The 27,353-nt window shown below is 39.9% G+C and overlaps 1 protein-coding gene across 4 annotated transcripts in view; it reads right to left on the bottom strand.

The window, feature by feature from the left end:
* The window catches only part of PAPPA2 (pappalysin 2), a 309,250-nt gene that overhangs the window by 84,646 nt on the left and 197,251 nt on the right, over positions 1 to 27,353 (bottom strand). For all 4 annotated transcript variants that reach the window (XM_059937054.1, XM_059937065.1, XM_059937076.1 and 1 more), the window contains 2 exons: positions 20,419 to 20,554; positions 20,001 to 20,217 (listed from right to left, as the gene is read on the bottom strand). In XM_059937054.1, coding sequence (XP_059793037.1) covers positions 20,001 to 20,217; positions 20,419 to 20,554 — 353 coding nt within the window. The remainder of the gene's footprint in view (positions 1 to 20,000; positions 20,218 to 20,418; positions 20,555 to 27,353) is intronic.

Here is a 27,353-nt window from a genome sequence, read left to right as displayed (position 1 = left end):
TTTCTTGCTCATGATGTTTTTGCCAGTGATACTAAATATTAGTTAAAATGACTTCTGTGAGTCTCGTCATCATTAATTTGTTCTATTTGCCCTTGAATTGTGTTAGCAGCCAACGACCTAATCAAGGAGCTGGGCAACAATATAAGAAAGTGGAAAATAGGGGCTTCCCTGGTGGCGCAGTGGTTAAGAATCCGCCTGCCAATGCAGGGGACACGGGTTTGATCCCTGGTCCGGGAAGATCCCACATGCCAAAGAGCAACTAAGCCGCGTGTGCCACAACTACTGAGCCTGCACTCTAGAGCCTGCAAGCCACAACTACTGAAGCCCGCGCGCCTAAAGCCTGTGCTCTGCAACAAAAGAAGCCACCGCAACGAGAAGCCTGCGCACCAGCGAAGAGTAGCCCCTGCTTGCAGCAAATAGATAAAGCCCGCGCGCAGCAACGAAGACGCAGCGCAGCCAAAAATAAGTAAGTAAATAAATAAATAAAAAAGAAAGTGAAAAATAAAATGTCAATGAATTGAACATACTGCCTTGAAATAATTGAGAATTGCTTTAAAAAGCACTAGTCCAAAATATGGATTTGATTCGAATATGCTAAAGTTGCTGCCCCTGATCTTGTACCCACTGGGGTTTAAGTTACACGTCAGGGATTTAAGTTATATGTCAGTGACATTCTCATTTCTTTTACCTATGCTTATTAGGTATAGGATGGAGGAATTGAAGTTGAGTGGTATGAAGGAAACTTTTTTACTCGTTTAAGCTCTGATTATTCTCTGCGAAGGTGTAGTATTCCCTCAGAATCACTCCAGGGAGCCTGATGAAGGGAGGAATATATGAATTGCGGGGCGATGGTTGTTAATTGTCAGCATGGATTCTCCAAATCCAATGCTGCTAATTAGGTATGCAATATAGGAAATAAACCTTTGTCTCCAAGTCTTTATTCAGCCTAGCTGGATAAGGAATCTGAAACCTGACGGTCCTTCATGGAATGAGATCAGAACACCTCGTTAGTGATGCTAAAGAACTTCAAGTTCCATAGATACTACATGCCCTTGATGTACACAAAACGTAATATTTCTTCAGCGTGTTAAGCAGAGAAGACTGGAAAACAGAGAGTCATTAACAGTTCTGGTTCATGTCAGCTCACTGCCAAGAAATTAATGTGAGATAATAGCACGTGCTATTTTCCAGTGACTCCGTCCAATTCATCCATGTCATCACTGAGGACAAATACGTGCTGAGATAAGACACAAAACAAATACTCTGAATGAGCCTCCTTCCATCAAGATGATGTTCCATTAACTACTGTTGCTATGACTACCAGTATGAAAAGTCCATCCAGCCTTGGCAGCAAGGGAGGAAGAATGAGACAGGGGATGATAGAAAAGAGGGAAAGTGGCATGAAATAAGACCAAGACAAAAAAAAAAAACTATCAAACCCAGACCTGTTTATGAAGTGAGAAATGGTTTTAGGGCAGCTGCTGCAAATTCTTTCACGAGCTTATATTTCCATTTGCTTCCTTTTTAAGGAATTTGTTTTATGAGAGTGGTGTTTGTCAGGTCGTTAGCTTCTGATGGCATCTGTTACCAATTGCAGACTTCTCTCCTTTGCACCCCATCCCCAAACCCCTTTTTGTGTTTCTCTTCCACTACAAATACTGCTTCTCTGAGTGAAGTTTCTGTGTTCTCCGTTTTCCCATGCTCCTGATACATTCTTCTTTCTGGCTACTGTTACTTTAAGCCACAATATCATAATGATAATGCTGATAGTAAACATAATTAGTCTTAAAACTTTTCAAAGGCTTTCTTCTTATGGTCTTTGGACAAATGTTAATGAAAGTGGCAGCAGTGAAGCCTTACAATGCCCCAGAGAGATGGGAAGTTGGGTATTTATCATGGTTTGACATACAAGGAAGCTAAAGCTGTTTGAAGACTGGCTGGAGGCTTCACAGCGAGTCAGAGGAAAATCCTCAGGCTGGATCTCAGAGCCCTCACTCTCGGGGCCAGCCTAGACCACCAGGCCGTCTCCCTGGCGATGAGGTGGATCTCCCGTTGCTTTCTTCTCCATTCAGGAGCTAGCATCATTGGCCAGGATGAGCCTAGAAGCTCCTCAGCAGGGTAGTCAGGGGGGAAAGGGTAGAATATTAAATGGTTGGTCTCAGTTTTGAGCAGTTTTCTTTTAAATGAGAGCAAATCAAATTGGCAATTTTTGTCCAGCTGCCATTGTCTGCATGATGCCCTGCTAAGTGTGTTTCTTACTTTGGCAACCACTTCTCACCCTTCCACCCATCTTTTTCCAGACCTTTCCCCACACCCCATCACAATGTGTTCTCAGGTAAGGATATGATGCAGCCAGTCAGATGTGATTCACAGGTATTTCCATTTTAACAGGAGACAAAGTTTGAAGGCAAAGGAATGAGTTTTTCATGATAGAATTTTAAGTCAGTAGGCCCTTAGAGGTCACATTATGTAGATGGTCACCTTACCCATCATTCTAGCTTTGCTCTTTGTCTCTCCACTTCCCCAATAAGCCTCTACTCTCTCTCTTCTTGTCCTCACTTCCAGAAGCCATTATGTTTGAGGGTTTTAAAAAATGCTTTCAATAGAGAAATCCCTTTTCAAAATGTATGTTATCCCTGGGCTATCTTCTTGCATATAACCTGCTCGTGGGCACCCAGGCACACTCCTAGCACCGTCCTACCAAAATGATGTGTGCGCTTCCTTTTCGTTTGGGCCTCTGCGTGATGCCTTGGGAAACCTCTGTTGGCAGAGTTCCATAAAAGAATGGCCCTCATCTGCCACAAGGCAGACTTTGTCAACCATAGTTGTATATTTGACTCACTTAGAGGCAGCATTTAAAAAATATAGATACCCAGGCTCTGATCCCTGGAGATTTTGATTCTGTAGGCTTGTGGTGGGATCCTCACAGCTGTGATTTTATTTTAAGTTTAAAAGTTTTTGATGCTCACCAGGAGTGAAACCCAGCACCATAAAGATCTGGGTATGTGTAACCTGAAAGATATGTCAACAAATTCCATAGGCCAAGACTATAAAATAACAAATGCTGATTCCAGAAGGAGAAACTCGTTCCACTGTTTCATCATTATGCTTTAATGTTTTCAGCACAAATTATCACGTGGGAGTCATAAGACAGATCAAAAGTATAAAACATTTCCCCCATTCTGAAGAATCTTTCAATACGGCTGAAGAGAGAAAATAATTAAATCATGTGGTACCGATTATAAATCCATGGCTGTTCCAGAGAAAGTTTTATCATTGGATATGATTTGACCTCAATAAATTAATAGGATTTGGAAAGGCAAAAGAGATATGCCAGAAAGATACCTCCAATGCTTTCCAGATAGAACACAAAGTAGCACTCTAAAAACCTAGACAAAGTCACCATTTCCTCTCCCTGCCACTGAGAACTGAAGAAAATTCAGTAGGGGCAGGGCTCTTAAATTCTGACTAACAAATTTAAAGAACCTATACGGAAAAGAGTCAACATCGGTATTTGACGATAGACTTAGAGGCAAGTCCCCCAAATCTTCCCCTACCTTTCAGTGATTGGTGAGGAACAGAGTAAGGCTAACATCAGAAAGCAGACATCATTCTCAGCAGAGACAGCAGACAGACTCACTAACAAACCTACCAAGGGCTGTGCCCCAGGGCATGCCAAATCAGGCACATTTAAAAATTTTCCATTGCTTGAGGCCACTAGAGTGAAGCTGGCTTCACTTCCAGCCAAGGTCCACATTTGGGAAGCTGGGTAGTTCCTAAGGAATGGGTGAAGTCCTAGCTGTTCTGTCCACAGCTTGCTCACAGCTTTGGTGTAAGGTTCCCCTGAGGGTCTGTGCCACCCTGGAGGAATTGCAGAAAGCTATGACACTATTCCACTATTCAGAATCAATAGTGAAACCTTATTTCTCCCATGTAAGAGCTGATGGAAGTTATGCACTAAAGACCCCATTTCTTGCATGTGACAGATGGGGGGTGGGGAAGACCTTTAAAAATGATCGTAGAGGAACCACAGTTTGTTAAAACTAAAATGGACCTTAAAGATAATTCAACCCTAATTCCTCATTTTAGAGATGAGGAAATTGAGCCCAAAAGAAATTATGGGATATTCCAGAACTTCCTACCACACTCAGACTACAATATAATAACAAAGAAACATTTAATTAAGCTTTAGATTAAACTCAAAATCAGGTTGACATCAGCTCATGAACTTTTCTAAAGTCAACGTCCCACCCTCCCTCAGGCATCCAACTTGATATCTGGAATCTAGATTAGTTTAGGAGAAACTTTCTGGCATCTGTATCATACTTTTTGAGAAATAGCATGGTGTGATGGAGAAAGTAGTAGATCAAGGCCAATGTGACTTGGGTTCAGGTCTTGGCCTGTCCCTGCTTAGCTCTATGACATTGGGTAAGTCTCTTAACCACTCTGGCCTTTTGTCTGCAAATTTGTAAAATGATGGGGTTAAACTAGGTTCTCTCAAGGGTCCCTTCCAGCTTTAACATGGTATTTAATTTTCTAGATGAGGTGATGGTGCTACTGGGGTGGGAGTACAGAAAATCCATGAATGGGCAGGATGTGGTAGAGAACCCAAAAAAAGATTTGCTCACAATCTTTCTTTCCTAGTGTAAGTTTTTGCTTAATGTCCCAACATGTAAGTTGTTTAGTTAAACAAAATCTTGCAATTCATTTATCCAAGAAGTGCCACCATTGACCAAATAGCAATCCCAGTGGTTTCTGTAGAAACAAGTCTTTGAAGGTTACATAGTAAAAGAGGATTAGATTTCTCTCCATTCCTCCACTTTGTTTTACCGATTCTTATGGAAATAAGAGGGTATGGGCTATGAAGAAATGTATGCTCTGGGTTTGGCAGCAGACGGAAGTAATATGTACAGAAAGTAGAGTGGGTTGGAAGAGATGGAGTCCTCGTTAATCTTCCCACCACCAACAGCAAAACCAAATAATAATAATAATATCCATCCTTAGAGAGCTTTGCTGTTTCTCCAAACAAATACAAAAACATATGGCCTCCATTCTGGCTCCCCATTTTACTTCCTCCTCACTACTGGCTCCATCTTTGCTTTGTAGGACAAGAACCAGATTAAATGTCAAGTACATTTCCATCAGCCTTCTTGGGCAGAACGAAGCTGGTACTTTGAGGGGTTTTACTGAAAGGTCATACTGACTAAGAAGGGAAAATTAATTCAAATTCTTCTCCTCTGAAGAGTCTCATCTGATAGAAACAGAGGAATCTCAGTAATAATTCTGATTTTTCCATCACATGACAAAGAAATGAATTACTGCCCTAAGCAGACTTCTTCCTTCCTGTATCCTGGGAAAGTGGAGGTTTTCTCTGCCCCTCTATTGAAGTCTTTGCCCCTAAGTTGGCCCCTGAAAACATCTCTGTCAGGAGATGGCCATCTCTTCCTTGAATGTGACCTATTCAGAAGTACAAAACTGGACTCTGGTGGCCCCAGGACTAGTAATTTGCTTCACTCATTTCTATTTCTGGGCACGGTTTTTACCATGCCTGATTGTAACACTAGAAGTCCCATCCAAATGCCCCCTCTTCCTCTAAAGAAAAACAGATTTACATCACACAGCCAAAAGCACTCCCTTTCAAAATCCCTGTCTCACCAAGTTTCAGAACTGACGATTTTAATGTAGATTATAAAATATGTGGAACACCAAAGAAAGAGTCAAAACAATTTCTGGCTCACCGGCAGAGAATGTGCGCCCTAGCACAGCACCAAGGAAACATAATCACTCATCAGAAACAACAACAATAAAAACAAATATTATGTCTACATAGAATATATATAATAAACTTCTTTTCCAGTTTGCGAAGGCAGTAACCATTTCCACGTGAGGCATTTCCTAATGAGGAGTGATCACTGGAGCCCCCAAATGACCGCACTGCTGACTCCCCCTACCCACCCCACTATTCATCCCGGGGCACCAATTAAACTATTAATTCAGGAGTGACACTTCCCCAGCCATATTCATAGGCCAAGGCTGGGGAATTGTGAAACAGGTGGAGTTAAGTGAGGGAACAACATAATCCTGAGAATAAAGTTTAATGGGCATGGGGAGGTGGGGGTGGTGGTGTGATGAACTGGGAGATTGGTATACACTAATATGTATAAAATAGATAACTAATAAAAAATATGCTTGCAAAAACAAAAAAAAAAACAGTTTCATGGGCATGGGGAAGTGGGGGTGGTGGTGTGATGAACTGGGAGATTGGTATACACTAATATGTATAAAATAGATAACTAATAAAAAATATGCTTGCAAAAACAAAAAAAAAACAGTTTCATGGGCATGAGCTTCCATCTGCGGCATTCCTAGAACAGTACTTACAAGGCAGGAAGAAAGGGTAGCGTGCCTTCTGTGTGGCTATATACAAGCTACGCGTTAACCGAGGTCTTGAGGAGTCGCAAGCCAGCACCTTGAATGAGCCCCAAATTCACATATAGAAGTAGAATATAAAACACATGTTGGGCCCCTCTGGGACTCTCTCTCCCCCTTGGCTTCCTTTCCCCATAAAGTTTCTGGACTCCCCAACAGAAGCTTCACATTGTTCCCATCATCTCGTAATTCAGGAATTTATCAGTCCTTGGTTGACATCAGATTTGGAATATTACTCTCTTCTGTCCTTTTGTTCTTCCTAGCATTCCCCAGCCTTGCAACATCAATGGCTCATTTGCTTATGGAGAAATGAAGGCCCAAAGGAGGGAAGGGACCATCCTAAAATCGTGTGGTGAGACTAGGTGATGCGGCCAAATGTGAGAGGCAGGGGTCTGGACATCGGGCTTGCTGCCATTCTAATCGCCAGGCTTCCTCTGTCTCCACAGTTATGGCTACACAGAACCAGACATGGCCTGAGAGTCCTTGCAACCAGAACTTAGGGTCAAATCCGTCAACAGTGTCTGTCTATTTGGCAGGCTGGCAAGACGACAGAACCCTGGAAATACTGGCTTGTTTTTATTTTCTGTGCTTTCTCCACCAGCTGCCATTAATACAGACCATAAGCACAGGGCCAGCCCTGAGAAAAATTGGGAAGCAGGTGATATTTTAAACTCATTTCTCTTTTCAGCACCACTTTTCCCACTTCTCATACTCCCCCAAACTTCCAGTTGCCTACACTAGATTGCATTTCAGCAGGGCTCTGGTATACTTTTGAATTGGCAAGGTCCATAAGAGAATACTTCTGGCATAAACAGTTGATAACGACTTAAGACATTTCTATTTCTATTAAGTGGTTATTGACTACTTTAAAGAGACTGCTGGAGATTATCAGGACTTGAACAAAATAATTCCTAATTGTGGACTTTCAGACGCTGTGATAAGGCATTGGGAATTAGTGTTGTGGAATCACTGTTTTGAAACCAGCCTTAGCGGTAGACTCCAACCCCAAGTCTTCCTAAGCTGTCTGTGCCTGTAGCCCTGAAATCTGAAACCTGAAAGCTGCCACCCAACTGGTTCTAAGAATGTATCCCACCATCTCAGACAACGTAATATTTTAATAAAGGAACCATCTCAGACAACGTAATATTTTAATAAAGGCTATTTCTAGAGTAGTCTAGCCGTGTCCCAATAAACACCTAAATGAGACCATGCCCATGACCTTTCCATTTTTCCTCTACAACCCCATGAGAGTAAACAGTTGAAAAGACTCAAACAGCTCACTGTGCCTCCCAAAGCAGATCTGTCTTTCACCAGGCCATCCATCATCAGCCAGGAGAACCAGAATCCTCGCCAGTGGATTCTCCTCCTTCCCTCTTATTTTATGGACAAATCATTCTGAGAAAAGGAAGTTGAGCAAGAAACCTAGGGAACAATTGAGCAGCTATAATTCTTTTCTTGCTTAAGAAGCAAAAACAGATTCAATGTTAATTTGCTAAACTGCTTTGGGGAAGAAGATAATTAAATGAATAGAAATGCAATACATATTTCATTTCTATAGGGCCTTTCCCAGCAGCAAGAGAGAACACTTCCCATCATCCTGGAACATTAAAAGGAAACCCTACGCTAAATATAAAAGATGAAGAGCCAAAGGATAAGTAGATGCTTTAACCTGTAGCCCCTAGCACAAGAAAGGAAGAAACCCTTTACTTTGTGAGGCTATCAAAAGGGAGGTGATTGGAATGTTTTACATAGGACTGAGTAGGGAACGGAGAAGCCTGGCAAGGTATAGGGGCCCAATCCAGGAAGAGAAGGAAGGGAAAGTGTTGGCATTTTAAATCTGAGCTCCAAATAATTGAAGCACAATAGGAATTGGTAAAGCAGCAGCAATGAGGGTTCCAGGGAATAATGAAGCATGAAGCAGAATGACGGATAATAGAGATGGAATGATCCTATTACCAAGACCAGGCTCACAAACTGATTACAGCAGGGATGGAATGCCAAGGCACTGAGCTGTGCTCTGGCTGCATGCCCCTGGACTCAGGCTCAGAGGCCTTATAATCTAGCCCCAGCTCTACCAGTAATCTATGGTGCAACCAAGAAGAAACATTTTTACACCTGAGGAGTCCCAACATCTTCCAAATGGAAAACACAGCCACTTGCTCCCAGAAATTCTCTGGGGGTTATAAAAGTCATAGAAGTGAATTCTATGGAAAAGGTGTTTTCCTTTCTACCACATCCCTCCACTCCCCAACCAAAATCCCATGTCTACAGTGAATTCTCCACGGACAATGGAGGGTGACCCAGAAATCCTCTATACTTGACTTACTGATGAAGGCACTATCTTGGTCAGCAGATCCACCTTTTCAAGATTAGCTTTCTAAGGCTAAAGACATCTTTTGTGTCACAGCAGAGCGATGTCATTCAAAGGGGAGATCTGAAGAGGCAAGGCAGCTGAGGGGAGCCAGCCTGAGATAGCATTAACCCTGCGTGTTACCAAAGTTCATAAATCGCAAATGGAAAGATATGAGTTATTTGGTGGTAGCTGACTGTTGGCTTTTCTCCTTGAATTATTTATTTTTTACAGTCCCTGCTTCAGGAAACAGAATCTGAAGACCAGAGGCTCCACAGAGAAAACAAAAGTGACTAAACTAATATACATGTACACAAATTTGCAGGTCTCTGTGCATCCTGAGGCACTTCAAACCAAATCAGCTACACACTATTCTTTGATTACTCATTTTTTAAAATAAATTTATTTATTTATTTATTTTTGGCCACGTTGGGTCTTCGTTGCTGTGCGCGGGCTTTCTCTAGTTGTGGCGAGCGGGGGCTACTCTTTGTTGTGGTGTGTGGCCTTCTCATTGCGGTGGCTTCTCTTGTTGTGGAGCATGGGCTCTAGGCACTCTGGCTTCAGTAGTTGTGGAGCACAGGCTCAGTAGTTGTGGCGCACGGGCCCAGTTGCTCCGAGGCATGTGGGATCTTCCCTGACCAGGGACCGAACCCGTGTCCTCTTCATTGGCAGGCAGATTCTTAATCACTGTGCCACCAGGGAAGTCCCTACTCATTTTTAATTACCTGATTCTTTTCTTTACACAAGCATGATTAACAAAACATGGCAGGTATGTTAATTATGTCAGGCATTATGTCAAGTATAAAAGAGTTGGAGGCTGAACTCTCACTGATGTCCACAGTAACAGCCTAATAGTAAATGTTTTTAACGCAAAAGATAAATTCTGCTTAAGAGCTGTGGCCTTGAATATAGAATCATACGAAAGCACAATGTGTGTGTTCATTATTTCCTCTTGACTCAGACTTTATGTGCTCATGCTCAGTTTGCTTTAAGTAAAGAGGAAAAGTCCAGATTTATGCAGAAAAGATAAAAGGAAAGAAAGAGAAGAGGAGAAAATCTGGGGATGATACTGGTCTTTACAAAAATATTTATATTTTACTTCAAAAATAGTGTCTTTCTGAATGGCACAATCATTTAAAAAGTTAAATCATTTTAAAATTTAGTTATATAATTCAATGCACATTAATCTTTACCAAAAGATTGCCTTGTGTAAAATAAAATACATACACACACACACACTTACACATATATAACCACATTTTACTAGACCAAAATTGCTAAATAAATTAACCCTCAATTGTCCTACATTATGAAAAGGGCCAGAATGCAGATCATTTAAATAATAAGCACATTTTTTATTTTTAGATTTTTAAAATAATTTTATGATTTTTCTAGGAAACCCAGTTGATATTACTGATTGTTTTTCACTTTAATGAACAGTGTAACAATTCTGGTTGAGCTATTGAGAAGGTGGCTGAGGCTTAGGAAAAAGGGAAAATGAACTTGGGAATAAAATGTGGAAATGGATCAGTCATAAAATGGATGTGGTGGGCCTAGATAATGTAATATCGAGAGGACATTCTCTGGTAAAAGGCTGTTTAGATAATCCACCTACCAAGAACTGGGGAATCCCTGTAAGAAAGACCTTGCTTTTGGAATCATTGTTCTTCCCTCATGCTTTTTTCCTGCATGCAAATTCCTCACATGTCCCTTGTGACCCAAGCTGCCTAGTAAGTTGAAACTACATCAGTACAGTGTGTGGCTCTATCAGGCCATGAGACACATGCAGTGAGATCCTTGTAACTCCAAGGTCTAGGCACACAGTCAACTAGTCCAGCCTAACATATATTGGTGGACATTATTCCAGCCTCTTAGAATCCACAAACTTGTGTAATTCTCTCAGCTTGAGTGAGGGTGGGACCAGTGACTTACTTCTAACCAAATGAATATGGCAAAGGTGACAATGTCACTTCTGAGTACACAACCTAAGATTGAAAGGTACTCTTGCTGAGAGACTCTCTCTTTGTGGCTTTGAAGAAACAAATTGCCAAGTGTGAGCTGCCCCATGGAGATAGCTATGGGGTAAGGAACTAAGGACAGCATCTGTGCAACATGCAGCAGGAAACAGGCCCTCAGGCTGGCAGCCTTTTGGGACCAAATGCCTACAGAGGACCCAGTTAAGTCTGGCCTAAAATCTTGAATTTCAGAAACTATGAGAGTATAAATGTGTATTGGTTTAAACTGCAGAAAACTAATACATACATAAACCAGGCTTTAAATTGTAGTCTTCCTTCTGGCTTACCTGTACTTCTAATCTCCAAGAGAATGGAATATTTCTTTTCTGATTTTCTCTCCTCGAGGAATAAGATTCTTTTTGTCTGGGCTAGGACTGCATAGGAGCTGGAGCAAAATTTCTCTTTTTCTAATGACCCCGAATTCCCTGGATTCTGCCCATAAAATTGCCCCACTAGATAATTCATTTCCTGAACTTTTCCAAAAGTCCAAAATATCCTTACAATTTTACCATTTATTACCTACTCCATCAAATATCACCAGATCACCTGCATTACTTGGAGCCCACATCTACATTTCTTGGTTTCATGGATTCCTCAAAATAAATATGCCATTTGCATAAACATATCTAAAATACAGGTGCTATTTAATTATTCCAGGGCCAGTTAAAATCATCTTACCGCAATCCAAATACAGTTTGAGGGAGGGTGGAAGAATTTCTTGGAGAGTAATAGACATGAGTATATTTCTTTTTTAAAATAATAAATTAATTAATTAATTTTGTTGTTGTTGTTGAGGTATAGTTGTTTTACAATGTTGTGTTAGTTTCTACTGTACAGTGAAGTGGAGTTCCCTGTGCTATACAGCAGGTTCTTATTAGTTATCTATTTTACACATATTAGTGTATATATGTCAATCCCAATCTCCCAATTCACCCCACCACCACCCCCTGCTTTACCTCCTTGGTGTCCACACGTTTGTTCTCTACCTCTGTGTCACATGAGTATGTTTCTAAAACAGCTTTTCATTCATATAATGAAAACTTTCTTTACTAAAAACAAATTACTCTGATACTACTCTTAGTTTTGTTAGTCTTAAATAAGGTGAATTTGTACACACTGAGTCTCAGTTTCCTCAACTGAAAAATAATTCCTGGCATATTGTAGGCACTTAATAAATATTTTTTGAATGATGAATAGTCTGCCTCTTTCTACACACACACACACACACACACACACACACACACACCATATAGAATAATTAGTTTTACAAATCAGTCTACATTAAATTTTTCAGAAGCCTTTCTTCTATGTGAAATAAAATATGGCAATGTATATACAATGTGTATACACACACACATATTCACTGTTTTACACATAAATTTTTACACAACTCAACTCTCAATTTTCCACAAAGATAAGAAGGATCAAAGCATGACTATATACAGTGAGTGAGAAAGAATGTGAGAACAAGAGAGAGAGAGAAGAAATAACTCATGTTTCCACATGGATATTCATTTTAAAAGATTAATGTCCTATTCAATTTTATATTAGAATACTTGGCTTTGATAACCTATAGTTTAAGGTAAACCTCAGAACCCACTATAGTTTTATATTTATGAGTATCTATTACTTGTTTTCCATCTCAATCAGAATGTGTATTTATACTGAATAAGCTAAAGAGATATTTATACTTTATGTTTGCCTTGGACTTAAAATAAGTTCAAAGCACTAAAAAAAGAAAATATGCATTTCCAGTTAGGTCAGTCTACTTAAAAGTTATATTGAAAATTGGTCTTAGTATTAAAGCCAGGAACTTAATGAAAATCTTAATCTGGAACATACAAGGCAGAGAGAAGGGGTTTCTTCTTGGTTATTTGACATGATATTTTCTGCCAGTTATCAGCTTATTCCCTCTCAGTTCCAAACCTCCACCTTCATTGCCCTGCTTTGCGATACTAGACATGGACCATGCAAATATTGCTCTTTTGCCATTTAGCACGATGTCATGTTTTCCCAGTAGACATAACTGGAGAGACACTGCAGGAGGAAGGGGTGTTTCTTCTTGATTCCTACGTGCTTTTTCTTCTTGATTCTTCAGCTCTTGATGTCCAACACAGCCTCGGTCTAGTGGTGCTCACTCCCTAATGAGTTTCAGTGACACCCTGCATGTCCCAGCAGTTCTACCAGCACTGCAGCTGGCTTCCCAGCAAAGGTACCCCAGTGAATGACTTCCCACAAAGTTTCAGCAGCACCCCAATGGGTGGCTTCCCATCAAGTTTCATCAGTGCCCAGCAGGTGACCTCCCAGAAAGTTTCAGCAGCACCCCAATGACAGCTTTCCATAAAGTCCCAATAGCACCTCAACAGATAGCTTTTTTTTTTTTTGACATCTTTATTGGAGTATAATTGCTTTACAATGGTGTGTTAGTTTCTGCTTTATAACAAAGTGAATCAGTTATACATATACATATGTTCCCATATCTCTTCCCTCTTGCATCTCCCTCACTCCCACCCTCCCTATCCCACCCCTCTAGGTGGTCACAAAGCACTGAGCTGATCTCCCTGTGCTATGCGGCTGCTTCCCACTAGCTATCTATTTTACATTTGGTAGTGTATATATGTCCATGACACTCTCTCACCCTGTCACATCTTACCCCTCCCCCTCCCCATATCCTCAAGTCCATTCTCTAGCAGGTCTGTGTCTTTATTCTCGTCTTGCCACTATGTTCTTCATGACCTTTTTTTTTTTCCTTAGATTCCATATATATGTGTTAGCATACTGTATTTGTTTTTCTCTTTCTGATTTACTTCACTCTGTATGACAGACTCTAACTACATCCACCTCACTACAAATAAGTCAATTTCGTTTCTTTTTATGGCTGAGTAATATTCCATTGTATATATGTGCCACATCTTCTTTATCCATTCATCCGATGATGGACACTTAGGTTGCTTCCATGTCCTGGCTATTGTAAATAGAGCTGCAGTGAACATTTTGGTACATGACTCTTTTTGAATCATGGTTTTCTCAGGGTATATGCCCAGTAGTGGGATTGCTGGGTCGTATGGTAGTTCTATTTTTAGTTTTTTAAGGAACCTCCATACTGTTCTCCATAGTGGCTGTATCAATTTACATTCCCACCAACAGTGCAAGAGTGTTCCCTTTTCTCCACACCCTCTCCAGCATTTATTGTTTCTAGATTTTTTGATGATGGCCATTCTGACCGGTGTGAGATGATATCTCATTGTAGTTTTGATTTGCATTTCTCTAATGATTAATGATGTTGAGCATTCTTTCATGTGTCTGTTGGCAATCTGTATATCTTCTTTGGAGATATGTCTATTTAGGTCTTCTGCCCATTTTTGGATTGGGTTGTTTGTTTTTAAATTTATTTATTTTTAATTAATTTATTTATTTTTTATTTTATTTATTTATTTATTAATGGCTGTGTTGGGTCTTCGTTTCTGTGCGAGGGCTTTCTCTAGTTGCGGCAAGTGGGGGCCACTCTTCATCGTGGTGCGCGGGCCTCTCACTATCGCGGCCTCTTGTTGTGGAGCACAGGCTCCAGACGCGCAGGCTCAGTAATTGTGGCTCACGGGCCTAGTTGCTCTGCGGCATGTGGGATCTTCCCAGACCAGGGCTCGAACCCATGTCCCCTGCACTGGCAGGCAGATTCTCAACCACTGCACCACCAGGGAAGCCCTGTTTGTTTTTTTGTTATTGAGCTGCATGAGCTGCTTGTAAATCTTGGAGATTAATCCTTTGAACAGACAGCTTCTTAATGAGTTTTGATCAGCACCCCAGTGGGTGGTTTCTTGATTGCCAGTCTCAGCCTATGAAACCTCAGCAAAATTCTCTGTCGCCTAGCGTGCCACTGCTCCACCCTCTCCAATGAGATCAAAATCACAGCCTTGGAGGGGGTCGGGTGCTCTTCCTTGGATACTCTTCCCTCATCCCTAAAAGTAATGATTGTTCCCTTTATCTACCATTCTTCTATGTTAGGGTTCTCTTTACCCTTTAGTAGTTAATCCTCTGTTACTAGTTAATAGTTATTTATATTAATCTTCCCCTATTCTAATTACTGTGTCCTGACTGACTGACTGAAACAATGGAACTGGAAATGGTAGTAGGAGATAGAGTCACAAAGATAGAATTTGGGAATCTGTTTGGTTGTGCCTTTGGGCTTGAGTACAATGCTGAGCTACTTGTCAGTGGGAAATGGGATGCTAATAATCAATGACACGCAGTGGGAACACAATTACCAATTACCAAGCTATCATCTTTGGCTATTGTTGTGAAGAGTCAACTGGGAACCCAAACTCCTGCTGTACTTGACCACAGGTGTCCTGCACACCACGGCTGAGCCCATCACAGCAGCCAGAGAGAAGAAAGTACATCAAAACCAGGAAGAGAAGACCCTTTCTCCTACAGTGTGTTTCCAGAACCCTCTGTTGACAAAAGTTAACACTGTGCCAGTCAGCAAAGGATTAAATATCAATAAAATCCTGCTCTAGTACTACGAGTTAGGGAGATAAGGGTGGATTTAGAGGTGAGAAGCAATAAGTTGATTGATAACTGTCACAACTTGTAAAAGGAGGATGGTAAAAATGATAAATATGGGAAATGGTGTGGAAACTGCCTGGGCTGTCCTCCCACCTGGTGTTTGAATGTGCTACAAACTCCACATGGATCATTCTCAGGTAATCTCACAAGAATACTCTGAGGCGATTTCTCCCTGTTTCCCACTTAAATACCAACAATACAGAAAAATATGAAAACTCTTATCAATACCAAAAACCAAGGTGGATAGCTGGATTCTGAGGATTTTTCCCCTGATTTCAAAATGTATTGGAGTTGAATTGAGAAATATCACCGGAAGCCAAAACATGGATTTCTTGTTTTGTTTTCTGAAAAAAGCAAAACAAATAAAGAATAGAGCCATACTAAAAGAAAAGAGGGAAACAGGTCACTCTTTCTTCATTCCCTGGCCCCTGTAAAGACCAGAAAGCTGGGCACTACTTTTCAGGGGTCACAGTTCTGTTCTCTATCCATCAGTCCTCATCAGTACCCTTTCTTTACTCATTTCAAGATTTCCGGTCAGGAAGTATAAGGGTCTTGGTGGGGTGAGGTAGAAGTAAGTGGGGAGAAGGGAGAACCATTGGCAAAGGCCATTGAATCCTGGGAGATAACTGTCCCAAAGGTAAAAATGCTACAGAGTCCTAAAGAATACTACAGGCTTGAGGACCATGAGATAAAATTTCAGAATAAAAGCTTGGAGTAGTTTTACACAGTGAAATCCTACTGTCTTTGTAAACAGTGCAGTAAAGCAATGTGCCCTGGCCTCACTGGCAGTAAAGATAGAGAAAGGCTAAAAATAAAACAAAGGCAAACATTTATCAAACAAATACAAACAAAAGGAAAGCAGGGATGGAAATTTTAATTCCAGACAAAGCATAATACAAAGCCTTAACCTTTTAAAGGGGCAAAAGGGTTGGCAAGAGCTTTGATCCTAATAAAGATAAAACAGTCACAAGCATTTATACACCTAATTATGTAATATGAAATTATAAAAAGCCAGAATTATTAAAAACTGAAAGAAGCACAATTGTTTGGAAGGTTATACTGTATTCTCAATCTTTTATAGAGCAGGTAGATAGAAAAATCAATAAAAGGAAAGTACAAATGCTGAAAAGAAATGAGTAATCAGAAGTTTCAACCATTGCTATCAGCCTATGTCCTGAAAAAGGCGATAATATTCTTCATCTTCAGAAGATTCAACACTGGGGTATCTGATGGATATACCAGCAGGTAGGGTCAGAGAAGTTGCAACTAATGTTTACATTGTATTCATGTGACTGAAAAAACAGAATCCTGTTGTAGGAGAAACACATTCCCATCAGCAATTCTTGCCTATTAGTAAATTATTCTAGACTTGACCTTGTGAATTTCCAAAGTAGATAACATGAGCCCTGATTATCTGCAAGCTAATCCACTAATTTAGGAAAATTAACCTATTAGTGCCAGGATTGTATCTTGGACACATTCAAAATCCCACTGTGTTAATCAAAAAGATGGTTCCCACTTCCCAAAACCATCAACACAATCCTGGAAAGGTTGGGGATCTGCCTGACACTCCAACTCATGGGATACTGTGGAAGGTTATGCAGGACCTTTCCCCAAGGTGGCTAGAGCAGGAAATAGCCAGAGAGTAAGAATGAATTCAGCTCTTACTGGGCACTGGTGACCAAAACCAAGAACACTAAGGTTGGTTTTCAAGACTAAGGCGTTCATTATCAGTAGACTAAGCCCAAAGGGTCATAAACTGGGTAGCCATCATAGCAGAATGGGAAACAAGATGAAGAGAAAGATCAAAGCCAAATGGTCCAAGGTAAGGATCATGAATGTCACTGGAGAGCCAGACTTAGGTTTACTGGCCTTCAGCTGAGATTCTGTGGGTCAGTCAGGCTGGTTTAAGGATAAAGTGTTGTAGGAGGACAGGCCATTGGTCATTAATGGTTAAATACAAAATGGATAACACATCTTCTACTGCCAGGCATCTGTCAGCTCTCCCTTGCCCATTTTAGTATTAATGGAATTCAGTTCATAAGGGGTAAGAAGGAGGTAGCCAGGAATCCCTCTCACTATGCCCAGAATTTGAGGGTTTCATATTATGGTCTATCTACATTTACAAATGTGATTGATACAAAGATGCTAAAAGACTTCTACTCTTTGAGAATACATAGGGATTTAGATTTTAAATCTGTCCACAAAGAAAATATGTGGGACCTATTAGGTTCCCTGTGTATCAAAATTTACTATATTGCACTGATTTTCTGGCCGAGAAGGAAAAGCCAATTTGCATGGCTCCTGTCAGTCACATGTGGTTTGGAAATTCTCGTGCATTCCAGATACACTCTGTGCAAACTGGAGAATCATATCTTATTTCTACTGGTTTGCATGTATGCATATAAAACTTGTTTTTCCCACAGTGCCAAATGAAAATAAGTGAAGAACTAGCAGCAGTGATCATAATTAATCAACTTCTTTGTCAAAACTTCACAGCTGTTGTTGTGAGGGGAATTCTTGTCCCTTGGGGTCTACAGAGGTTGTGACTTCTTTTTTGCTTTGCTTGTTCAGTTCTGTCCCATGGAAGATATAGAGATAAAGTCTGTAACTGTCATTCAGTGCACAGTTTCTGACACCTCTTATGCGCCAGGGCCTTTAGTAAGTACTGAGACATACTGAGCAGAATTCCTACTTCAGGGAGCTCAGAGTGGGAAAGAACAACAAGTAAATAAATAGGTATATTTATGTGATAGCTGTTTTTGTAAAGCATGGGTTGTGTACAATGTCCTAAGGAAACAGGGAGGGAGTTTGCCAAAACTTCATGGACGAAGGTGAATCATGATGGTCAAGTGTGAAGTGAAGAAGTACTGGACAGCATTCAAGAAAGTAGGAACATTGTGTGCAAAGACATGGAGCTCATCAAGAACACATGTTTCAGGGACCTGAAAGAAATTCTGTATGGCTTGAGGCCAGAGGTAGAACCAATAGAGAAAATAATTGGAAAACACATGAGACAGAGGCAATAATTCTAGTAAAAAATGCTATTTTAATGGTCTACATTCTTACATTAATATTTGAAGACTTTTGCTCACTAAGGAGACTTAAAAGTTGCAGATGAACTAGCTAGTGTTGCAATGTCCATTACCTAGACCCTATCCCTTCCTAGCACTTACAACAATGTCTGACACATAGTTAGTGCTTGATTAACATAAACTACTATTACTGCATGTGATAAATGGCACCTAATGACTCGTGCCTTGATGCACATTCCTCCTTTTGAGTATGGGCTGGACTAACTGACTCATTTCTACTGAATAGAATATACCAGAAGTAATGGGTTGTCAATTCCAACATTATGTTATACAAAGACTGGCTTCCTTTTTGGGTAGACTCTCATGTATTCACCCTCTCTGGTTCTCTTTATTTTTTTTTATTAGCCACCATGTCATAAGGACACTCAGGCACCTTATGGAGATGCCCACATGGCAAGGAACTGAGCCATGCCTATGTGAGTGTGCCCACTGCCAGCACCTATGTGAGTGAGTTTGGATGCAGATCTCCCGAGGCTTGCCAACAGCCACATGAGTGAACTTGGAAGTGAATTCTCCAGCTCCACTTGAGCCTTGAGGTTATTGCACGCTTAGCCCACAGCTGATGGCAACCTCATAAGAGACTCTAAGCCCGAGGCACCTAGCTGAGTTGCACCCAGATTCCTCACCAACGGAAACCGTGATAAGCCACTAAATTTTGGTATAATTTGCTACACAGCAAAAGATAACTAATATACTATATTAGTACTGTCTACACTTATTCCCTAATCAAGGTTGGGTTTCTGGGATACCTAGGTTGGGCAAGGTGGTATCAGAGTCCCTCCTTGGTGATGGAGTGCTGCCTGCAACTCCAGCTTTTGTGACTAGGATCCCAATTGCCTGACACTTCACTCCTTGAGGGAACAAACCCTGTTACCTACAGTGCCACTCAACTGATTAGACCATTCATTGAATGAGTCCAGCCCAAGTGCAGCACAGATTACTGTGTTTGGCTTGCTCCTTGCCCCATCAGGGCCAACCTTGGGCATACCAATGCTATGAAGAACAGTTCCTTACTAGCAGGAGCTGAGAGTCCAGGAAATGCTATCTAGATGGCAATTACAGATGTTCACAGAAGGGCACATTTAGCTAATGTAGTCCTGATTTCCATATGTAAATCTAACTGATTATATGACATGCCTTAGAAACTAATTGTTAAACTTGCTATATACACTGTCCAGGTGGGAACAAGTGAAAAAATATACATCGCTTAGGGAACATTGAGTTTTTGGCAGAGAATTTTTGGCAGTTTACATAACAATGTTGATGTGAAGGCAGTGGTTTTATATGTAAAGAAGATTTTAAGACCTTAAAGATGATAAATATTTACATAAACATTATTCTCAGATAAGGAAAGAAGAGCAAAATATAAAACGCAAGTGTGCCTTCTATGAATTGTTCTTTGCTTGCTTCTTAAGTCTTTTTAGAAGTTCTTAGACCCATTTTTAGTTAGTGAACAAGCACCCGCTATATATACAATAGTATGTATGAAAATGATAGCAACACATCACAACAACAAGAAAGAAAAAAGGAAGAAAGAGGACTTTGTACCTCTGTCCCTGATGATTTTTCCCCTTGTGCTCTGGGATGCAGTTGTTGGAAGCTGAAGGACTTATGACGGAGGATGTCCTTAGAGCCACTGCTGAGATGCCCACCAGTGGGGATGAGAAATTCAGCAGCACTGAGGTGGTATGGTGGAAGAGGACGTTCGAGTGATGGGTTACATTGATAACCAGTGGGTTATGCTGGCATGACAGTTCATAGCTTCCTGAAGAGAAACAAGGAGATGAATAATATTGTAAGCCATTATTGTAGTATCAAGTTTCCATATCTAGTATTCATTTTATCTTCTCAATAGCTGTATGATGTAAGCAAGGTCTCAAACAATATCAGAGACAGACATCAACCTGATTCCTGGGTCTACTGGATTGTCCTCTAGTGGTCCTAAAGGGATAACTGTCAGACTCACCAAGAGAGTGGTTGTTTCCACTGATATCAGTCAGGTAAAGGGTCACTGTTGGCCGCTGATGTTCCCCAGGCACCAGGCCATCAGATGTCAAGAAAATGAAAATTGCCGTGGCCACTCCTGGTCTACTGAAACAAACCTAGGCAAAAGCACATACATGTACGAGCCATTATTTCCAGTGGGCTATCAAGGCACGTGTCACACTATTTTTATACTTCTCAAATAGCTCACCACTCATAAAGTAAGAGCTCCCTTCTCCTTCACAATGGGAAAAAACATGGAGTAGGCACAGAAAGATAGCCACAGTCACATCAAAAGTCAAAATTAGCTGGAAAGAACATAACTTTCAGCTACTAAGCTTCCCATCTTTTTATGAGACTTTTTATGTCAACCAATTGCTTGTCACTTGAATCTTTCTTTAAATTTCTCAAAAAGGTCACTCAAATAGACCATCACTGGAGACAGTAAACCACAGCATAGGTAGACAATACCTCCCTATCTCCAAAGTGAGAGACGTGGACAAGAGTATCACCTTGCTAACACTTTGTCCTGAACTGGCATAGCTAATTATCCTTCCCTATCTCCTTGTCTCTCCCTTAAAATTTTTATCAGAACCTCTCACTTAGCTTTTGAACTATGCCATGGGAGAGAATCTATTGCAGATTCTGTTACTTCTGAGATTAGAAGCTGCCAAACTGTTTATTCTTGTTCTTCTGGTGCCTCAAGCACATATACCCTATCCATGGCTGAAGAATAAGCCAACAATGAAAATTCACAGGAAAATTCAGTTATCCATAAGAAATATACCTAGATGGCTAGACTAATTAACAAAGAAACAGTCTTTCACAGTAAACTATGGACGTTTTGTCCCTGGAAATCCTTTAATATAAAAGAAAACACCTCAGAGATTGGGGAATGACCTGGAGAACTTATTTTTCATATTGAAATTATTTGATGTAGTAATTCTACTCTTATTGTTGTCCTATAGCTCAACATTACTCTTAATTCCTATTGAGAATTATCTCCAGTCTTCCCTGGTGTTGGATGGTTGTTGCATTATTAGAATCTGGTGCTGGACCGTACAACCTTCTGTGTGTATTTCTCTAGCTTTTTATCAGGTTCTGAAGGGGATAAAGCTCCAGAAAAACTGTCCTCAGTGTCAGAGCAGGGTACAACATCTAATGGCAGAGGCCTTTTCTTAAAATGGGGAGCAGAAGAGTAAAACATGTTTTCCATTTTAATAATAATTCTTCCTTGTCCGCAGACTGATTTTTCCTGAGCCTTGGTGGTGTGTTTATAGAGTGTCCATTTGCAGTGCTGGCTCAGTTAGGGTGATTTTATGATTTTCAGTGGTCAATGTAGCACAACTCTCCCTTCTTCCTCTCCTCCTCTGAGGGAAAGACCAGCCACACTCTTTCTTTACAGTGTCTTTTTTCCCCCTTTTCATTTCCCCTCTTTGAAGTAATAAATATTTCTTTATAACTTAAGAAACTTCCAGACCCATAGGTTATGGCTTGCAATACGGGGTCCTTTGTTCCTGGCTGGATGAGGGCTAGACATGAAACACACCATAAGGTAACCAGGAGCCTAATGCAAAGCCCTCAACCCCAGCCCCAAATGACATCAAAGTCCCCTGGGAACTCCCACAACCTCTTCCTTTTTATACACCACAAAAGAGACCTGAGTACTGGAAGAAAGCTCTGGATTGTTTCCTGAGCCAGGAGCAAACAGAGTACAAACAAGTACCTGGTGGCTTCACCTCAGTAGGCCTCAGACTCGAAGAATGGAATGGCTTCAATGAGCAACATGAGAGCTCAGTTTTCCCACTGTCTGTTGGGTCCCAAAATAGTCACCACCCACCTGAAACTAATTTGTAGGCCTTATGGTGTGTACTTCTCCATCGTGAGGGCCCATGCCCAAAACCTCCATCTCGTTTTGCATCTCCTTGCTCTAAGGGTCTTTGGATCCCAAATCACTTTGAACATTAAAGCCTGCTCCTGGTGGCAGTGTCTCTGTGCCTTGATTTGTGGGAAGCGGCTATGCCAGGATTTCCAGTCCGTGGCTTAAGTAGGAAAACCACAGGTGAGACATCGGCAGAGAAATGTTGGGATACACAAAGCAACGAGAGACAAGCGTTTGATCATGGTACTGGATGCCAAGTCTTGGGCATTTCCTCTCACAGTGACACAGAGAGGTAGCCAAACTTCATTCTCATCTGAATACCTGATATGATTCACAGTAGCAACTAGACACAAAGAAGTATAACTCTCTCATACAACTATTGGAACCTCAAAAGCAGAGACAAGTTTGAGCCTGCACATATGTGCATAATGAATCTGAGCCATGGTAAAGGGAATCAAGTGAGTTCACCATTCTGGAGGGAGTGTTGGCCAGACAGAACCCTGGGTTTAATCCATCTTTACTAGCTGGGTAGATCTGAACTATCCATCTCTCCTCTCTGAGCATAGGATTCCTCTTCCACATCTGAGAAACAGATATACTACCTATCTCAGGTGGCTACTATGAGGATGAAATGAAATCACGTAAAAGCACATAGGACAGTGCCTACCATCGAGTAAGGACTCAATAATTCTTATTTCCAAAAAGAAATTATTTTTTATCCTGTTTATACTTCAGGAAGACAACGATAAAGAAGAAAGTTTTAAAATTAAACATACAACCATATATTTTGGTATACAGAGAATTACGCTTTTCTGAAATTTATGGGCTAAAAAATTTCATATATGCTTTTTTAAAATGGCACTTGTACATGTGAATCAATACTCCAGGTTCTGCTTCCATAGAAATTGGTAATACTTGAAGTTCTTGGTATAGAATGTATCTCTACTTTATAAATGGGATATATGAAAAATATACTTTGTATATATAACTATTTTAATAGAGTTTTAAAAATTCAGTTCAATATACATTTATTAAAAACCGATTTTTATGTATATATAGACAAATAAATTTCTAGAATTGGCTGTATAATTAGAATACTAAAAGTATATGGTTTATGTGAACAAAGAAGATATTTTTAAAAGCTGCTCTTGGACTTCCCAGGTGGTGCAGTGCTTAAGAATCCGCATGCCAGGCCCTGCCCCCAGGAAGACAAAATCCAGCCTCATCCACTGGAACACAGGCACCAGGCCCCTCCACCAGGAAGCCTACATAACCCACTGAACCAACCTTACCCACTGGGGGCAAACACAAAAAACAATGGGAAATATGAACCTGCAGCCTGCGAAAAGGAGACCCCAAATGCAGTAAGTTAACCAAAATGAGAAGACGGAGAAATACACAGCAAATGAAGGAGCAAGGTAAAAACCCACCATACCAAACAAATGAAGAGGAAATAGGCTGTCTACCTATTCTGAAAAAGAATTCTGAAAAAGAATTCAGAGTAATGATAGTAAAGTTGATCCAATCTTGGAAATAGAATGGAGAAAATACAAGAAATGCTTAATAAGGACCTAGAAGAACTAAAGAGCAAACAAACAATGAGAAACAACACAATAAATGAAATTAAAAATTCTCTACAAGGAATCAATAGCAGAAAAACTGAGGCAGAAGAACGGACACGTGACCTGGAAGATAAAATAGTGGAAATAACTACTACAGAGCAAATAAAGAAAAAAGAATGAAAAGAATTGAGGACAGTCTCAGAGACCTCTGGGACGACATTAAATGCACCAACATTCAAACTATAGGGGTCCCAGAGGAAGAAGAGAAAAAGAAAGGGACTGAGAAAATACTTGAAGAGATTATAGCTGAAAACTTTCCTAATATGGGAAAGGAAATAGGCAATCCAGAACAGGAAGCACAGAGAGTCCCATAGAGGATAAATCCAAGGAGAAACACGTCAAGACACATATTAATCAAATGATCAAAAAATAAATACAAAGGAAAAATAATAAAAGCAGCAAGGGAAAAGCAACAAATGGCATACAAGTGAATTCCCATAAGGTTAGCAGATGATTTCTCAGCAGAAACTCTGCAACCCAGAAGGGAATGGCAGGACATATTTAAAGTGATGAAAGGGAAAAACCTACAACCAAGATGACTCTACCCAGCAGGGATCTCATTCAGATTCGAAGGAGAAATAAAAAACCTTACTGACAAGCAAAGGCTAAGAGAACTCAGCACTACCAAACCAGCTTTACAACAAATGCTAAAGGAACTTCTCTAGGCAGGAAACACAAGACAAGGAAAAGACCTACAATAACAAACCCCAAACAATTAGAAAGTGGTCATAGGAAGATATATATCAATAATTACCTTAAATGTAAATGGATTAAATGCTACAACCAAAAGAAAAAGGCTGGCTGAATGGATACAAAAAAAGACCTGTATAAATGCTGTCTACAAGAGACCCACTTCAGACCTAGAGAAACATACAGACTGAAAGTGAGGGCATGGAAAAAGATATTCCATGCAAATGGAAATCAAGTGAAAGCTGGAGTAGCAATTCTCATATCAGACAAAATAGACTTTAAAATAAAAACTATTACAAGAGACAAAGAAGGACACTACATAATGATCAAGGAATCAATCCAAGAAGAAGATATAACAATTGTAAACATTTATGTACCCAACATAGGAGCACCTCAATACATAAGGCAAATGCTAACAGCCAGAAAAGGGGAAATAGACAGTAACACAATAATAGTGGGGGACTTTAACAACCCACTTTCACCAATGGACAGATCATCCAAAATGAAAATAAATAAGAAAACACAGCTTTAAATGATACATTAAACAAGATGGACTTAATTGATATTTATAGGACATTCCATCCAAAAACAACAGAATACACGTTTTTTAAAGTGCTCATGGAAACATTCTCTAGGAAAGATCATATCTTGGGTCACAAATCAAGCCTTGGCAAATTTAAGAAAATTCAAATCGTATCAAGTGTCTTTTCTGACCACAACGCTATGAGAATTGATATCAATTACAGGAAAAAATCTGAAAAAAAATACAAACACATGGAGGCTAAGCAATACACTACTAAATAAGAAAGAGATCACTGAAGAAATCAAAGAGGAAATCAAAAAATACCTAGAAACAAATGACAATGAAAACACGACGATCCAAAACCTATGGGATGCAGCAAAAGCAGTTCTAAGAAGGAAGTTTATAGCAATAAAATCTTACCTGAAGAAACAAGAAATATCTCAAATAAACAACCTAACCTTACACCTAAAGCAATTAGAGAAAGAAAAACAAACCCCAAAGTTAGCAGAAGGAAAGAAATCATAAAGATCAGATCAGAAATAAATGAAAAAGAAATGAAAGAAACGATAGAAAAGATCAATAGAACTAAAAGCTGCTTCTTTGAGAAGATAAACAAAATTGATAAGCCATTAGCCAGACTAATCAAGAAAAAAAGAGAGAAGACTCAAATCAATAGAATTAGAAATGAAAAAGGAGAAGTAACAACTGACACTGCAGAAATACAAAGGATCATGAGAGATTACTACAGGCAACTATATGCCAATAAAATGGACAACCTGGAAGAAATGGGCAAATTCTTAGAAAATCACAACCTTCCGAGACTAAACCAGGAAGAAAAAGAAAATATAAACAGATCAATCACAAGCACTGAAATTGAAACTGTGATTAAAAATCTTCCAACAAACAAAAGCCTAGGACAAGATGGATTCACAGATGACTTCTATCAAACATTCAGAGAAGAGAGAACTACTATCCTTCTCAAACTCTTTCAAAATATAGAAGAGGGAGGAACACTCCCACACTCATTCTACGAGGCCACCAGCACCCTGATACCAAAACCAAAGATGCCACGAAAAAAGAAAACTACAGGCCAATATCACTGATGAACATAGATGCAAAAATCCTCAACAAAATACTAGCAAACAGAATTCAACAGCACATTAAAAGGATCATACAACATGATCAAGTGGGGCTTATACCAGGAATGCAAGGATTCTTCAATATACACAAATCAATCAATGTGATAAACCATATTAACAAATTGAAGGAGAAAAACCATATGATCCTCTCAACAGATGCAGAAAATCTTTTGACAAAATTCAACACCCATTTATGATAAAAAGCCTCCAGAAAGTAGGCATAGAGGGAACTTACCTCAACATAATAAAGGCCATATATGACAAACCCACAGCCAACATCGTTCTCAATGGTGAAAAACTGAAACCATTTCCACTCACATCAGGAACAAGACAAGCCTGCCCACTCTCACCGCTATTATTCAACATAGTTTTGGAAGTTCTAGCAACAGCAATCAGAGAAGAAAAACAAATAAAATGAATCCAAATCAGAAAAGAAGAAGTAAAACTGTCACTGTTTGCAGATTACATGATACTCTACATAGAGAATCCTAAAGATGCTACCAGAAAACTACTAGAGCTAATCAATGAATTTGGTAAAGTAGCAGGATACAAAATTAATGTACAGAAATCTCTTGCATTCCTATACACTAATGATGAAAAATCTGAAAGATAAATTAAGGAAACACTCTCATTTACCATTGCAACAAAAAGAATAAAATATCTAGGAATAAACCTACCTAGGAAGACAAAAGACCTGTATGCAGAAAACTATAAGACACTGATGAAAGAAATTAAAGATGATACAAACAGACAGAGAGATATACCATGTTCTTGGACTGAAAGAATCAATATTGTGAAAATGACTCTACTACCCAAAGCAATCTACAGATTCAATGCAATCCCTATCAAACTACCACTGTCATTTTTCACAGAACTAGAACAAAAATTTCACAATCTGTATGGAAACACAAAAGACCCGAATAGCCAAGGCAATCTTGAGAAAGAAAAACAGAGCTGGAGGAATCAGGCTCTCTGACTTCAGACTATACTACAAAGCTACAGTAATCAAGACAGTATGGTACTGGCACAAAGACAGAAATATAGATCAGTGGAACAGAATAG

The sequence above is a fragment of the Balaenoptera ricei genome, chromosome 1, assembly GCF_028023285.1.
Source record: "Balaenoptera ricei isolate mBalRic1 chromosome 1, mBalRic1.hap2, whole genome shotgun sequence".
Lineage (NCBI taxonomy): Eukaryota > Metazoa > Chordata > Mammalia > Artiodactyla > Balaenopteridae > Balaenoptera > Balaenoptera ricei.
Note: the sequence above shows the minus strand (reverse complement) of the source record. Positions and strands in the feature narration are given on the sequence as shown.